At 49.3% G+C, this 17,632-nt stretch overlaps 1 protein-coding gene across 1 annotated transcript in view; it reads right to left on the minus strand.

Moving 5' to 3' along the window:
• Nucleotides 1–5,886: 5,886 nt before the first annotated feature.
• Nucleotides 5,887–17,632, minus strand: part of INSYN1 (inhibitory synaptic factor 1) — a 118,495-nt gene continuing 106,749 nt past the window's right edge. Inside the window, exon 3 of the mRNA XM_028706582.2 lies at nt 5,887–6,661. Within this exon, the coding sequence (XP_028562415.2) occupies nt 5,993–6,661 (669 nt within the window). The 3' untranslated portion in view covers nt 5,887–5,992. The remainder of the gene's footprint in view (nt 6,662–17,632) is intronic.

Raw genomic sequence — 17,632 nt, forward strand, 5'->3', positions numbered from 1 at the left:
AGAAAGAGAAAAAATGGGAGTTTCCAGACCTGCCCCTTCACTTTGTCTAATAGTAGGGCCTGCTCAGGATGAGTCAGCCATTATTAATTGTCACCACCATCCGTCCCCCAAGTCCTCTACAATAGAGAACATGTGAGAGGGCCTCTCTCCTGTATATGAGGAGAGAACATGAGTGGGTTCTCTCTTCTGCCCGCTCCAAAGTTTAGGATGACTCGAGGGGGGCTCAGGATGAATGGCTCCATGTCAGCTATAGGTGGGGCCAAAGTCAACTGTGGGCAAGGCCAGAGTCCAAAGTGGGTGGGTCTACCCCCATTTTGCTGTACTAAACATAATAGGGGAGAGAGGATGAAGGAGGACATGTATGGCCACTGCTATTGGTTGTGGCTCTGTAGTCTCAAGATCTCAATACAATACAAATCTTTATTACTGTCATAAAGTAAAGTTAAAGGGACTCCTGACCGTTAGGTCCAGTCGCGGATGACTCTGGGGTTGCGGCCCTCATCTCGCTTTACTAGCCTAGGGAGCCGGCATACAGCTTCCGGGTCATGTGGCCAGCATGACTAAGCCGCTTCTGGTGAACCAGAGCAGCGCACGGAAACACCGTTTACCTTACCGCTGGAGTGGTACCTATTTATCTACTTGCACTTCGTGCTTCCGAACTGCTAGGTTGGCAGGAGCAGGGACCAAGCAACGGGAGCTCACCCTGTCATGGGGATTCGAACTGCCAACCTTCTGATCGGCAAGCCCTAGGCTCAGTGGTTTAACCCACAGTGCCACCTGTGTCCCGTTTCATAGACCAGCATAAAAGAGTGGGTGGCTCTGTAGTCCTGGCCTTGGCCATCTCATTGCTTTGAAGCCATCTCCCAATCTTTATTTGCTCACGTGGCCCAATCTGATAGAGAGGAGATGGAAGAGAAGCTGAAACACAAATCTCCTTTGTGCAAATGGCCTGATTATGGAATAATCAGGAACCCTGTTCTGTATGTGTGTGGAAGTGTCTAAAGTCTGGGCTGCAGTTTGTTGCTGGAAGGTGCCAATATACCCAGATGCTTGTTCTCCATCTCACTCACTCGAGCACAAAACAGGAGTCATTATGGAGGGGCTGAAGAGAAACCCTTATGGACCAGGCTGAAGAACCAGCTCCTGCATCCTGCCTCTACTACAGAGACAGGGAACCTGTGAACCTCCAAATGTTCCTCATCCTTGGTCTGTTATGTTCATAACAAGCAAGTGACCAAGGCAATGGGCCTTTCTTGCTGTTGCTGGATAGCAACTGGAATTCAGTATATAGCCATCAAGGCTAGTAGCCATTGATAACCTTGTCCTCAATTAATTTTCCTAATCCCTACATCTAGGAATGTATCCTGTTCTCATTGTGGCCAACCAGATGTCAGCCTGAGTACCCACAGCATTCTGCTCCCTTGTGACTCCATTGATAGCTTTGGTCATTTGTCTAATCTTTTATAGCTATCCAAGTTTGTGACCTAAGTCTTGCTGAAGTGAGTTCCACAGTTTAGTTATGTGCTGTGTGAAGAAGTAGAATAATAGGATTGCAGAGTTAGAAAATATACTTTGGGTCATCTAGTCCAACCTCCTGCAATGAGGAACTACATTCTTTTGTCTGCCCTGAATTTTTCAAAATTCAGCTGCACTGGAAGGTCCTGAATTCTAGCATTATGAGAGATGCGGCAGTCTGTGTAAGCTTTCCAGTGCTTTAAAATTAGTTTAACAGCCCAGAATCACTCCCCACAGCCTCAAATCAATCCCTGCATACCAAAGCCTGCCAAGAAACATTGCTGTATTTTAATTTTATTTCATTTTTTTTTTTAAAAAGCGAAGTTGTCTCACGTGTTCCCTCACTCTCTTGTTTGTAATAGTCCTGTTTCCTCTCTCTCTCCCCTTCTCCCCAATTTGTTAGGGATAGCAAAAAACATTGAAGCCACTTTAAAAAAATAAAATCAGTTTGTGGATTAAAAATAGAAGGAAAATGCACTTTAATAAGCAAGCTGGCCCCCAATTGGATGGCTGAAGATTTTTGTGTGTTTATTTTCGAGGCGAAACCACAAACCACTGCAAAAAATACAATGGTCCTTTCTTTCTCCTGGGACAAGGGATGGAAAGTGCTCAATGCTTATTAGTGGAATGAAGGCTTTGCTTCTTACAATAATTGGTTTTATGCCATGGGGGTGATGTGGCGCTCGTCAATTCTGCACTCTATGAGGCTGATCCTTTCTTAATGCAGCATAATCACCACCAGCTGACCTTTTAGGGACCATGACTGTTCTTCTGAAAGCCCCAGCCCGTGTTGAGATTATTGTTCAGTGCTGTCCAAAAAATGGTCATAGTGTGCATTAAGCCATGTGATGGGGGAGAGGTCAGCCCTTCACCCAAGGAGGAACCTTACCAGTGGTCCCATAACAGGACTGGCACAAATGCATAGGAATGATCTTCATGGGGTGAGTGCCTGGGCTGGAAGAGGGACTCTGGACAGGAACACCAGCCTTCTAAGTGCAGTGCCTAGTGGATGGGCAGATAGAATCAGCACAATGGAATCATTAGACTCAGGCTAGGATGACAGGAGAGACCCGGGTTCGACTGCATTTTGTACATTCTCCAGACATTGTGTCCTGGGGAATGTGCATCTCAGGAGAACGTACAGAAGGAAGTTGAGTTATGTGCATTCCCCAAAGCCTTTTGGAGATGAGGTATGTTGACCAGGAAATGTGCACATTCTCAGTGAAATGTGGGCAGGGTTGGCACACCAATGAGGGAAGGTGAGGCAGTTGCCTGAGGGCAGCAGGTTCAAGACAGCTAGAATGGGGGGCACATCTGGCCTTCAAGAAGCATGCTGTTCACTGTCTCCTCCTCCTCCTTTGCAGCATGCCAACTGCAGTGCACCAACTGCTGCCAGCTTTTGTCTGGCTTCCTACCCTGCCACCCTGGCCGGGTGGGCTGTGGGCATGCAATGGAAGAGGAGGAGTGTGGGCTGAGGACAAGGAGGCAGCAGCACATGGGGTTGCATTTTCTGTCTCCTGACAAAACATTTTGAGCCAGCCCTGGGAAGGGACAATGTCTACAATACCAGCTTCTTATGCGCATTAACTTCTCAATTTACATTCAGCTATACCTATATCACACGGGTGGCGCTGTGGGTAAAACCTCAGCGCCTAGGACTTGCCGATCGTCAGGTTGGTGGTTTGAATCCCCGCGGCGGGGTGCGCGCCCGTCGTTCGGTCCCAGCGCCTGCCAACCTAGCAGTTCGAAAGCACCCCCGGGTGCAAGTAGATAAATAGGGACCGCTTACCAGCGGGAAGGTAAACGGCGTTCCGTGTGCTGCCCTGGCTCGCCAGATGCAGCTTGTCACGCTGGCCATGTGACCCAGAAGTGTCTCCGGACAGCGCTGGCTCCCGGCCTCTAGAGTGAGATGAGCGCACAACCCTAGAGTCTGGCAAGACTGGGCCCGAACGGGCAGGGGTACCTTTACCTTTACCTATACCTATATCAGCATCTATCAGGTGTCAAAGGCCAGGGTAAAGATTTGCACCTTTGGCACATGGTGAAAGCTGTATGACAAAGATTGTAGGTGCGTCTCCGAGGGGAGGGATTTTCACAATTTGGGGGATGCCTCAGAAAAAGGCCTCTATTCCCTGCACTTCAGAGGGAAGTGGAATCGCCAACAGAGGTCCACCTACTGATCTTTACACATGAGAAACTCTGCAGGGAACGAGGCAGTCTTTATTTATTTCATTGATATCCCAGCTTTTTCTCCAAGGAGCTCAATGTGATTTACGCAGTGCTTTTTTTCTTTAAAAAAAATGTTTAGGGGTACTCAAGAAAACCACCATTTTATAGTTCAGATCGGGAAAAATAAATACAGTAAATGGACAAAACTACAAAGATTCACAAAATGTTTAGGGGTGTGCGTACTCTTGCGTCCCCCCAGAAAAAAAGCACTGGGTGTACGGGGTTCTCCCCCTCCTCATTTTTCTCCCTGCGACAACCCTGTGAGGTAGGTTAGGTTGCAAGGCAAGGACTGGTCCAAGAGTCACCCAGTGAGTTTCATGGCTGACTGGGGATCCTGGGTTTTAGTCTCCTGGGTCCTGGTCCAACACTCTAACCACTGCACCACACTGACTTTAAGTTGTTTATGGCTTTAAAGACTAACTTGAGCACATTGAATCGGCAAACAGTTTTCAAATGGGTTATACAGTCATACCTTGGGTTGAATACACTTCTGGTTGAGCGCTTTCGGGTTGCACTCCACAGTGACCCGGAAGTAACGGAACGCATTACTTCTGGGTTTCGCCACTCGTGCATGCACAGATGGTCAAAATGACATCACACTCATGCGTGGAAGCAGCGAATCGCGACCCGTGCATGCGCAGACGCACAGTCGCGGGTTGCGTTCGCTTCAGGATGCGAATGGGGCTCCGGAATGGATCCTGTTTGCATCCTGAGGTACCACTGTACAAACTTTAAATGAAACCTTGGCCAACAGCCAATAATCTGGCAGCTGCATTTGGGACCAGCTGAAGTTTCTGAGTTGTCTTCAAGGGCAGCCCTGCCCAGAGAGCACGTTGCAGCAAAATAGTGTGAAGGTCACAGGGCGACCTTGGGCCAGTTGCAGCCCCTCAGCTTAAACTACCTCACAGGCTTGGTGTGAAGATAAAATGTGCAATGGAGGTGGGGAAAGGAAAGCTATTTAAAGAGGAGTGGAAAAATTTTGTCGAATATTTTGAAAACAATTGTATACAATTGGAAATGTTGGCAGCATTAAAGTAAAATTCAACAGAATGATATATATTGAAGTGACGTAAGATAGGGAAATAGAATCGGATGGATATATCAAAATATGCAGGAATGGTGGATAAGTTAAATGAACCTTGGAAGGGGAGCGAGGGAAGTTAATGAATGTATGGTATAACAGAAGATGTTCAATTTGAAATGTAAAATTTGAAAAGTTAATAAAAATTTGAAAATGCAAAGGAAAGCCAAGCCCTTTGGTGGAATGGATGGGGAGAGGAATACGAAAAAGAAGAACAAATAGCATGCACCTTCTCATTATCTTCCTGGTTTTCCAAGATGATAGTGGAGCAAACTAGCCCAAATGTGGGCTGTGGAGTCTGAGAGGGATTCCTTTACCATTTATGGTGGAAGAAACTCACAAACCTGTAAGTTGAGAGAGTCTTGGGATGTGTACATACCATACATTAAAAGCACAGATGGTATGCAACTGCACTTTGCTCAGAGTAGACCTGATTCAGTGCTTCTACTCTGAGTAAAACTTTGTTGAATATCTATATCAATAGCTTCCCCCAAATCATCCTGGGAACTGTAGTTTGTTGAGCTATGTGAGGGGTAAACTGCAGTTCCCAAGATCCTTAGCAGAAAGCCATGTACCTTCAATGTACAGTTTGTATACAGCCTTAATATCAACAGATACTGGAGGATTCACAAGGCAGGTCAGAGCAACAGAGTCATCAGCTTGTTGTGGCTTCACATTGTATAAAAACAGGGAGCCTAAATTCCTTCCATATCACCTGCCCATCACCAGCTTTCTTCAGCCTCTTGAGATCAGTCTTGTTTCCCAAGATCTTTTGGGAGAGAGTGCTTGCCAATCACTCTGTCCAGAGAAACCTGGCTGATCTTCTGGGGCATATTTTCAGAGCTCTTTCAAGAAAGCCAAAAAGCACCTGCATCCTAAAAAGAGGTTTATGTGTGTGTGTGTGTTTGTGTTTGATATTTGTGAATAAGCACCACACATTTACTGAGCTGCAAAAAAAGGGAAGCCATTCAAGAAATAAAACAGATCTTTTTTTTCAAAATAATCCCTGAGTCTCAACATGAATGGTTAGGTAGTTCACGATGATATCCTGCCACCATATATTTTTTTTGTAATCATATCATTATCATTTATTGACTTAAATATATAGAGAGATTTATATATATCTGCAGCTTTCCCCTCTCCCCCAAACCCCTGCCCAGCTGGCGCTCAGTTCTTGCTTTTTGCTTTCTGTTTCCCCGAGACATAGGGCAGCACCGTTTGCGTGCTTTTGTCCGACACCGTTTGGGTGCTGCTGTTCCGCGTCAGCTTCCGCTGCTGAGTGCTACTCAGGTGAGGCGACCGCCGCAGTGCTGCCTTGACGGCGGGCGCCGCCTTGAGTGTCATCTCGCTCAGCTCCTCAGGAGGGTCCTCGGGAGGTGGGACATTGTCTGCTTCCTCATCATCATCGCAACACAGGGCGTGGTAGAGGACTTTGTCACTGAACCGCACTCGTTCCCGTGTCCCAGGTGTCCTCTGGTGCTGGGCTTTGTGGCTCAGGGCAGAGCTGAAGGCCTCCTCGCTGGAAGAGTCTGGGGTCTCCACCCGGGGTCCATTGGGGGTCAGCACCCCGCCATTCATCAGCCGGTAGTCAGGCTGGCGCCCTTGTTGCTGCTCTGAGCCGTCGCCCGAATCGGACGGGGTGGAGGCTTCCAGGAAGGAGCAGAACTCCCAGCTGTCAGAGAGGATATCGGAGGTCATGAAATCGAGGTGCCCGAGGTCAAACATCCCACCTCCCTTCTCGCTGCTGGATGTGCTGCTCACGGTGGCTGTGGTCCAGTCGTCCGGCTCCAGCTCAAACTCAAAGTCCGAAGTCAGCTTGTCAATCTGGCTCACCACCTTGGGGAGGAAGAGAGGGAGAGGGGTTAGGGAGCGGCTGCCAGCAGATTGGGTCACACCCGCCAGCTTCTTCAGTATTGCAAGGCCCTAATTCCATTGACTGATTTTTATTTTTGTTAACATCTTTATTGAAAGTTCAAAAAGTACACAGCTATAGGTGCACTAAACATAGCTAAAGGTAAAGGGACCCCTGACCATTAGGTCCAGTCGCGGACGACTCTGGGGTTGCAGTGCTCATCTCGCTTTATTGGCCGAGGGAGCTGGCGTACAGCTTCCGGGTCATGTGGCCAGCATGACTAAGCTGCTTCTGGCGAACCAGAGCAGCGCATGGAAACGCCGTTTACCTTCCCGCCGGAGTGGTACCTATTTATCTACTTGCACTTTGAGGTGCTTTCGAACTGCTAGGTTGGCAGGAGCTGGGACTGAGCAACGGGAGCTCACCCTGTTGCGGGGATTCGAACCGCCGACCTTCTGATTGGCAAGTTCTAGGCTCTATGGTTTAACTCACAGCGCCACCCCTGCACTAAACATGGTGAGACATATTTAAAAGAGAGAAAAAGAAAAACAGAACCCATGTAGAAGGAAAAATAAAAGGGGTAGGGGGGGGGAACCCAAAACTGTATACTTTACAAGGTGGTTGTTGTACTTCACCAGATCTTAACCCAGTGCTTTTTGGGGAGGGGATGCAGGGGTACAAATACTCCAAAACATTTTGTGAATCTACATTTGGCCTCATTGAGGGGCAGCATTTCAATATGAGACAGAAAATGAGAGTACCCCTAAACACCTTTTTAGAAAAAAAAGCACTCTCTTAACCTATTACAGTATTTGTAAGAATGATGTTTGGAATCCATTCTCACAATTCCATTGACTGATTGATTCCCAAAAGTATTTACATAGCAGCGTAACATAAATTGATTGGTTAGTTGTATTTATAATCCCACCTTTTTCACCAGGACAGTCTGAGACAGAAGAGGCCATGCAAAGCACTGATTAACTGGGAGCCCATCTGCACTATATATTTAAAGCAGTTTCATACCACTTTAAACTGCCACTGCTTCCTTAAATAGCCCCATGGGAACTGTACGTCTACAATACCCGGAGTGGTTTAACAATCAATGCCTCTTCCCAGGGAATTCTGGGAATTGTAGCTCTGGGATGGGAACGGTGTGTGTGTGTGTGTGTGTGTGTGTGTGTGTATCTCCTAACAACTCCCAGTATCCTCTTAACAGGCTATACTTCCCAAGTTGCCTGGGTGTGTGTGTGCCTCAACTGTTTTAAGTGGGATGATACTTCTTTAAATGCATAGTGCAGGTGGGGCCTGGGTTTCTGTGACATCGGGAAGAGCCCTGCTCATGTTAGACCATTTGCCCATCTAACTCAACGTTATTTGCAAGGAGCAGAGGTAGATCTTCAGGGTTTGAGATGGCTCTTTCTCCCAGCCCCCCCTTAGGGAAGCCAGGGATAGAATCTTGATGATTTCGCCTGCAAAGCATGAGTTCTGCTGCTGAGTTCTGCTCCTTTCTTTTCTCTCCCTGGGGCAGACAAGAGACAAACAACTGGAGGTTTGTTTTGTTTTGTTTTTCTTTTTAAAGAAAAGGTGCTGTGACTTTTTAAAATAAAAAAGGTATAATAGTACAAATAGCATTTTCAATCAACCTGAAAAGACAAACAGCTCATCAGAAGCATGGGAGAGAGAGGGAGAGCTGAAAGCAGGAAGGGATAGCCTTTAGCGGTGGAAGGTATGTCTGGCAACTGAAGAGGAAAGGCTGAGCTTATTATGGTTTAGTTCAGGGGTCAGCAAACTTTTTCAGCAGGGGGCCGGTCCACTGTCCCTCAGACCTTGTGGGTGGCCGGATTATATTTTGGAGAGAGAAAAATGAACCAATTCCTATGCCCCACAAATAACCCAGAGATGCATTTTAAATAAAAGTACACATTCTACTCATGCAAAAACATGCTGATTCCTGGACTGTCCGCGGGCCAGGTTGAGAAGGCGATTGGGTCTTAGTTTGCCTACCCATGGTTTAGTTTTTAAATTTCTATACTGCCCACCATCCCAGGATCACAGGATGGTTTACAATATAAAAACACAAAAAAATCAAAACAAATAAAAAAACAATACCCACCACACTATAAAAGGCCGTAAATTAATTAGCCAAAGGCCTGGGAGAGGAGGATTATTATTTATTTTTTTTGCCAGGCAACTGAAGATCTGTAATGACGGTGCCAGGTGAGCCTCTTTGGGAAGAGCATTCCATTCTGTCATCTCCTTTGGGCCAGACTTTAAAACCCTACACTAACCAGAAGAGTTCTGCTGGACACCACAATGAGGATGCAATGGAGGTGGCAAAGTATGCCTTCTTTGTCGCCTTCACTCCTAACAGGAGTTGGGCAGATGGTATGTTGGGACAGCCCCGTGGGCAGGGCAACAAGGCAGTGGTGTAGCGTGGGTTGTCAGGGCCCGGGGCCAGGCAGAGTGGGGTGGGGAGGGAAATGGATGGAGTACACATGCACGTTCAGCTCCTAATGTCACCCAGGTGATCTCAGCCACAGAAATAAGAAAAGAAGAACCGTTCCATTGCCTGGAGAGGTCACTTTCTGGTTTGTATGGATTAGCTATTTTCAATGGAGTCCAGCAATGGAAGGGTGCAGCTCTGTTGAGGTAGCACCGAGTGTTGAAATTTTGGAGCCCTGTGCCTGCCCCCCCATGCTATGCTACTGCAGTAAGGTGGGCAGTAAACCAGCAGAATCTCTAACCTGTCTCAATTGTCCACAGACAGCTTTCCAGGCCATGTGGCCAACATGACTACACCACTTCTGGCACAACGGAACACCGTGATGGAAACCAGAGAGCATAGGAATGCTGTTTACCTTCCCTCCTCAGCGGTACCTATTTATCTACTTGCACTGGCGTGCTAGGTTGGCAGGAGCTGGGACAGAGCAATGGGAGCTCACCCCAGTGCAGGGATTTGAACCGTCAACCTTCTGATCGGCAAGCACAAGAGGCTCAGTGGTTTAGACCACAGCGCTACCCGCATCCCTACAAGATGGATGGATCCACAGTCTGTCTCTGTATAAGGTAGCTTTCTATATTCCTACATACAGTGAGACAACTCATGCTGGCTCTTGATTTTATGTACATCTATCCACATTCTGAGAATGATGAAATATCTTATTGCTTGTACCTACTTTCCTCAATGTGGGTTTGTGTATTCCAACGATTTATTTTTTACATGCTTGGTCCCTGTGTGTGTTATCAGGCACCGCCTACTCTGGGGAATTAATATCCCACATGCAATTCTTTGAGATGCTTCTAATTGCATAGATCTGTAGTGTTACAAGCAGGCGTAACTTGGTGGTTTTTTTTTTTTTTGGTATTCTATACCAGTGTGATATTATCACGCCTCCAACATGGGTGTTGTACCATTCCCGCTATTTACAATGTTCAGGCAGTGAGTGTTGATACTTATGTAGCCAAAACAGCACCACCCACGCACAAGAGGAAGGGATCTTCTGACTCCAGGGAATCCCTAAATATGGAGATTCCCTATGCAATTGAGGTAGCTGTCTTATTAGGATTTTTCAAAGCATAGAGAACCTCAAGATTTAGAGAGGAGGAGACAGTATTTGGAGGAGAATGTTACATGGATGAGCGATCCACATTAAGCCGAGGTATAGACTGGCCCTCAGTGCTGTATTTCAAGCTAGCATAATATTACAATGCCTGCAACATGGGTCAGTGCCCATCAATAGCCCTTTCCTCCCTGAATTTGACCAGTCTTCAAGCCACCTGTCTTTTAAAGCCACCAGTCCTGCAGGAGCGAGTTCCATAGTTCATCTATGCACTGTGTGACGTACTTTCATTGATCCATCCTCAATCTTCCAACATTCAGCTCCTTGGATGTCCCTGAATTCCAGTGGCGTAGCGTGGGGGGGTGCAGGGGGGGCCGGCCGCACCGGGCGCAACATCTGGGGGTTAGGGTTAGGGGGCGCAACATCTGGGGGTTAGGGTTAGGGGGTGCAAATCCATGGGTTAGGGGGTGCAAATTACTTGCCTTGCCCCGGGTGCTGACAACCCACGCTACGCCACTGCTGAATTCTAGTGTCATGAAAACAGGAGAAAAAACTTTTCTCCATCAACTTTCTCCATGCCATGCATAATTGTATAAACGTCTATCATGTTGCCTCATACTTGCTTTTTCCCTGCACTAAAGGTAAAGGGACCCCTGGCCATTAGGTCCAGTCGCGGCTGACTCTGGGGTTGCGGTGCTCATCTCGCTTTACTGGCCAAGGGAGCCGGCATACAGCTTCCGGGTCATGTGGCCACCATGACTAAGTCGCTTCTGGCGAACCAGAGCAGCGCCCAGAAACGCCGTTTACTTTCCCGCTGGAGCGGTACCTATTTATCTACTTGCACTTTGATGTGCTTTCGAACTGCTAGGTTGGCACTAAAAAGTCCCAAATGCTGCAACTTTTCTTCATAGGGAGTCCTCCATCCCCTCAATGCAATGCAGGAATCTTTTTTTGCCCAATGTGTGGCCCAAACCCAAGACCCTGAAATTATGAGTCTCATGCTCTACCGACTGTGCAGAATGAAACAGGTTTGAAGAAATAGTTCCACGTGATTCAGGCATCACATGATTCCCCTCCTTTACTCTCCCATCTGTTGTTGTTATGGGCTTAGATCAGTGTTTCCCAACCTTTTTTGGGCAAAGGCACACTTGTTTGATGAAAAAAATCTCGAGGCACACCACCATTACAGCCCCGTGACGTCAGCGCGCAGCGTCACGCCGGGAGGGACGCACGAAAGTGTAACTTTCAATTTTTTCCCCTCCCCCTTGCCGGGGAACCTCCAAGCTTTGGGGGTGGGGGGGGGGAGGAGGCAGCAAAGCGAGGGACTGAGGGACTCCTCCAACGACAAGGGTTGGGGAAGAAGAGAAAGGGCTATTCCGCTCCAGTCACGGGAGGGGAATATGTACTGGCCCAACTGGTGTGCGGTCTTCGGAAAGCGGGGTGCGGGAAGGAAGCCTAGGCTCGGGGTCATAGAATCATAGAATCATAGAGTTGGAAGAGACCACAAGGGCCATCGAGTCCAACCCCCTGCCAAGCAGGAAACACCATCAGAGCACTCCTGACATATGGTTGTCAAGCCTCTGCTTAAAGACCTCCAAAGAAGGAGACTCCACCACACTCCTTGGCAGCAAATTCCACTGTCGAACAGCTCTTACTGTCAGGAAGTTCTTCCTAATGTTTAGGTGGAATCTTCTTTCTCGTAGTTTGGATCCATTGCTCCGTGTCCGCTTCTCTGGAGCAGCAGAAAACAACCTTTCTCCCTCCTCTATGTGACATCCTTTTATATATTTGAACATGGCTATCATATCACCCCTTAACCTCCTCTTCTCCAGGCTAAACATGCCCAGCTCCCTTAGCCGTTCCTCATAAGGCATCGTTTCCAGGCCTTTGATCATTTTGGTTGCCCTCCTCTGGACACGTTCCAGTTTGTCAGTGTCCTTCTTGAACTATGGTGCCCAGAACTGGACACAGTACTCCAGGTGAGGTCTGACCAGAGCAGAATACAGTGGCACTATTACTTCCCTTGATCTAGATGCTATACTCCTATTGATGCAGCCCAGAATTGCATTGGCTTTTTTAGCTGCCGCGTCACACTGTTGGCTCATGTCCACCGGGCGCAAGGTCCACCGACCTCGGCGGAGAAAGGCAACAACCGGAGCCGATGACCAGTGGCGTAGCGTGGGTTGTCAGCACCCGGGGCAAGGCAAGTAATTTGCGCCCCCTAACACGTGGATTTTAGCACTCGAGTGCGAGCGCGCCCCCCCAGATGTTGCGGCCGGCCCCCCTGCACCCCCCCATGCTACGCCACTGGGGCTGGGGGCGAGCGAAGGAGCCAAGGACCCCCCCAAAGGCTCAGCAGGAATTTATTAAATTTATTATTTGCGGAGCCCCCGCGGGCCGAGGCAGCCGAAGCCCCCTCCCCTTGCGCGCCTCCCCGCTCCCTCCTCTCCTTGGGCTGTAGGTGGAGCCCACGCTCCGAGGCGCTCCAGATCCGGGCTTGGCGAGCACCTCTCCTCCTCCCGGCCGGGTCCGGGGGCTTCCAGCCGCGCTCCGTCCTCGCCCGCCCCCCCCCGTGGCTGAGACTTGCGCTGAGAGCCGGAGCCAGCGGCGCCCCCTTCCGCCGGGAGACCCTCGCCCGCCCACCGGCTTCCTCTCGGAGGGTTTTGGGGAGCGCAGGGCGCGGCGAGGCCCCTCAGAGCTCTCCTCCCTCCCAGTCGGCAGAAGCAGCCGCCGCCTGTGGCTGGGCCGAGGGGATGGCGTCGGCGTCGGGGTGCGGAGGCTGCCCGTGCCCGGCCAGGCGTCGGTGGCAGCGTCGGCGCTGCTGCAGCGGCTGCTCCTCCTGCGAGCAGTGAGTGGAGCGCAGCCGCAGCGGCGGCGGGGCGCGCGCACGCCCTAGGGCGCAAGGCTGGCGGTGGCGGCGGGGAGCCCGGCGGAGGAAGGAAGTTGTCCCTTCCCTCTGGACTCACGCCCCCCCCATGTTGTGCCCGGTGCGGCCGGCACCCCTGGCACCCCCCACGCTATGCCACTGTGAGGGGCGCCGCGTCAAGGGCGCCGGCGGGCGCAGCGGCAGCTCCTGTCAGGGCACGAGGCGGGCCCGGCGCCTCTCCCCCACCCACCCCGTCCGCCCACCCATATCCCGCTCAGGAGGGGCCGGTGGGCTGGCAAGCGCCTCACAGCAGCAGCACCAGAGAGGGAGAGAAGTCCGCCTCCCGCTGCCGCCGCCTCTTCATCCCCAGCAGCAACTTCCCTGCCCGGCTCCCCGCCGCCGCCGCCGCCTCCTTCTCTCCCTGCTTTGCAGTAGTAGCCGCCGCCGCCGCGGCACACCAGGCAACATCTCGCGGAACACTAATGTGCCACAGAACACCGTTTGGGAAACACTGGCTTAGATTGCTGACGGAGGCCCAGTGGAATCTGGGTAATGTCCTTATTGCGCCACGAAGCTCTTGGGATAGTCAACAACTCTTCAGCTTAACCTATCTCACAGGGTTGGTGTGAAGAAGAAGATGATGATGATTTATCAGTTGCTTGTTATCAAGTTACACGGGACGCGGGTAGCACTGTGGTCTAAACCACTGAGCGCCTTCGGCTTGCCAATCAGAAGGTCGGTGGTTCGAATCCCAGCGATGGAGTGAGCTCCTGTTGCTCGGTCCCAGCTCCTACCAACTTAGCAGTTCGAAAGCACGTCAAAGTGGAAGTAGAGAAATAGATACCACTCCGGTGGGAAGGTAAACGGCGTTTCCGTGTGCTGCTCTGGTTTCATCAGAAGCGGCTTAGTAATGCTGGCCACATGACCTGGAAAAACTGTCTGCGGACAAACGCTGGCTCCCTCGGCCTGTAAAGTGAGATGAGCGCCGCAACCCCAGTCATTCGAGACTGGACTTAACTGTCAGGGGTCTTTTACCTTTGTTTGTTTGTTATCAATTTCTCCTAGAGACTTTCAGAACAGAAACTAAGCACACCACTGCGCTCCTTGTTGGAGCACATAAAATACTGCTATTACTGCCATTTAATTACCATAGAACCAGACATTGATAATAACCAGTTGAAAGAAAAAACTCGCAACCTAACGAAGGCCACACAATTAAAATACTGCTTAGGCTGCAAAGTTCCATATACCAGCATTCCTCAGTGCTGGTCAACGCGATCAATATTCTCCATGGTATATGGCAGCCTTCCCCAACTTGGTGCCCTCCAGATATTTTGGACTACAACTTCCGCTAGCCCTAAGGCAGTTGTAATCCAAAACATCTGGCCAATGCCAGGCTGGGAAATGCAGGCGTATATCACGGAGAACATCAACTGGATTTCCAACCAAGCATGCAAGCGACTCTTGGAGCATCAGTAAAGCAACTGCCGTTTCCCTTCCCTTCCTCACCCCACCATAAACATTAGACTTATGCAAACCACCACCATGGCCACCACAAGTCAGTAGCCCTTGGGGTGGCTTCTGGTTGCATTCCTTCAAATGCCCAGTAGATGGGGATGCTTATCTGCCAAGCCAAGCAGAGCTAATCGCTTCTGGGAGAGGAATAAGGCTTTTAACAATTGCCTCAAGTATACCCTGAGCAAATGCCATTTGTCTGTGAGTAATTCCTTTTTGAGCATCCTCATATCCCCCCCCCCCAAAGGAAGATCATGAGCATGCATGCAGTCCAAGAGTCATGTTCAATGCTTTTCACACTGCAGCAAAGCCACAGGCCGGCAACTGCCCCAATGGGGATTGCCATGAAATAGCAGAGGGGCAAGTCTGACATCCTCCGAAAAATGCAACGGATGAATGCAATGGTTAAGCACTTGGTCAGCTTTTGTCAACCTGGTGTCTTATCTGGATTGTAGAGCCATTGAGATTAATGCACATGAGTAACTTGGGTCTATCCAATTCAGTGGGTCTGCTCTGAGTACAAGTTAGCTGAATACAACCCCATATGGACCTGGAGGACCCAGAAAGCTGTTTGTGCCAGTTGGCAAAGGAGAAGAGGGAAGGGAGAGCCCAGCAAATCTATCTGCAGGTCTCTGCCTAACAGCTTAATGGGTCTTGGGCCCGTGAGCTTCCTCAGGACTGGAAATGGGAAAGAAACACCGGTTGTGTCTCATTGGCAGTCTATTTATCTTTCCAGTATGCTTTTTGCTCTGTTGCTGCTGTGGACGAGCGGAGAGAGATTCCTGCATTGCAGGGGGTTGGACTATGTTTGTGGGCAACGATCCTGCCACTCTACTTGGGTTGAGAGCCTGGATTGGTTGGAGAGTAAGGGGAAAGGAGTTAAGTTACCCAAAAGCCAAGGCGTGAGAATCTGCTGGCATGGAGAAAGGCCCTATTTGGGTTAGAGACATAGAGGGAGGTAGTGGGCTGCCATATGCGGGGAAAGACCTGTTTGAATGTCTCGTTTGGTTCCCCCCAGGCATTCGGTTAAACTTGAAATATTAATTTTTGCTATTGTGGTTTTGCTTCTTTCCCTTACGGCAGAATTGCTATTTATGTTATTTTGTAATTTTTGTCTCTTGTTTTTCTCTGTTTATTTGCATTACTCTGTAACCTGCTCTGCGACTGAAAACATTCAACGAAGAACAGGCTATAAATACTGCACAGTAAATAAATCAATAACAATAATAAAAATGTGTTTTGGACAACGGCTCTCATCTGCTCCCGCCATCACAGCCAATGGGGGCTGATGGGAATTGTAGTCCAAACCTATGGAGGGGTTGTGAGGTTTTTGGGGGGATGGTGTCAGTCAGTATGATGCCTGAGTCCCTTTTAATCCCTGGGATCCCGGATCCAGCAAGGGTTAAAACTCTAATGGAGGATCCCTTTGTTGAACTAGTTGGGCAAGTTTATTTGTGAGTTAATGGCCCTAAAGACAGTAATGAAAGACAAAAGGGTAGGTCCTCTCCCTCACCTGGCTGGTAGTCAGGAGACAAGAGCCAAACAGTTGTGTATGTGAGAGGGGAGGCTGCAGGCATAAGCTAGAGAGACAGAGTCATGCTTGATTTCTGCTCAGATCCAAGGCTGTGACTGTGGGAGAAGAAAAGATCATCTGGAGTGTTAATGCTCTGAGCCCCTCCATCTTAGGCTCAGGTTGTAAAGGTAAAGGTAAAGGGACCCCTGACCATTAGGTCCAGTCATGACCGACTCTGGGGTTCATCTCGCTCTTCTCGCTTTAGTGGCTGAGGGAGCCAGCATACAGCTTCCAGGTCATGTGGCCAGCATGACTAAGCTGCTTCTGGCAAACCAGAGCAGCGCACGGAAACACCATTTACCTTCCTGCCGGAGTGGTACCTATTTATCTACTTGCACTTTGATGTGCTTTCGAACTGCTAGGTTGGCAGGAGCAGGGACTGAGCAATGGGAGCTCACCCCATCGCGGGGATTTGAAGTGCTGACCTTGTGATCAGCAAGTCCTAGGCTCTGTGGTTTAACCCACAGCACCACCCACGTCCCTAGGCTCGGGTTGTATATATGTGTAAATAAACCATATACAGTGGTACCTCGGGTTAAGAACTTAATTGGTTCTGGAGGTCTGTTCTTAACCTGAAACTGTTCTTAACCTGAGGTACCACTTTAGCTAATGGGGCCTCCTGCTGACGCCGCGTTGCTGACGCTTGATTTCTGTTCTCATCCTGAAGCAAAGTTCTTACCCCGAGGTACTATTTCTGGGTTAGCGGAGTCTGTAACCTGAAGCGTCTGTAACCTGAGGTACCACTGTATCCTAAAGACACCAAGTCTCCACTGTCCCTCATTCCAAGGAAACCAAACCCTGAGGAAGTGTATGGAACCCCAAGAATCTTGCGCTGCTTGGAGATTGGGGTGCTGTGGTAGCAGAGGGCACCAGGCTGGCAAAGACTAAACTTAGCTATTCATGAAAGCACTTGATACATTTTGAGACAACGGGATAAGAAATGCATCAGGACATTAATAGCTTTCAACAGACAGTGACTGGATCCCAATAGTTCATTTCTTTGATTTTTTGCTTTTAAAAAGTGTGTATTGCTTACAAGATGAAAAAGAGGAACGCAGTAGATGAAATTTATGCAGGGTTCCCCCCCCCCGCTTGCTCTTATGCAGAGGGTATGGTTATGCAATTAATTCAACAGGCAATCAGGGGGAATTTAAATCAAATAACGTTCCCAGTCAGAGCACATTATAGGCCTCATATGAAGAGTTAGCACGCAAAGCTCTGTCAAGATGGAGGTCGAAAGCTTCCTGGAGGAGAGGGCTGGCGTGAGAGAGAAGGGAAACACCTGAGAGACTTCAGCCTATGTTCTGAGCTTGAGCTTGTTCCCCCTCAGGTATTTATGGGAGCCACCGCTCAGAGGTGCAAGAAGTCTTGATCACAACTCAGCTGAGCAACCCCTGTTGACCCTATGCTGCGATGCACTCTGGTTCTGGTTGGGTGTGGC

The sequence above is a fragment of the Podarcis muralis genome, chromosome 14 (genome assembly GCF_964188315.1).
Source record: "Podarcis muralis chromosome 14, rPodMur119.hap1.1, whole genome shotgun sequence".
In the NCBI taxonomy this organism is placed as follows: Eukaryota; Metazoa; Chordata; class Lepidosauria; order Squamata; family Lacertidae; genus Podarcis; species Podarcis muralis.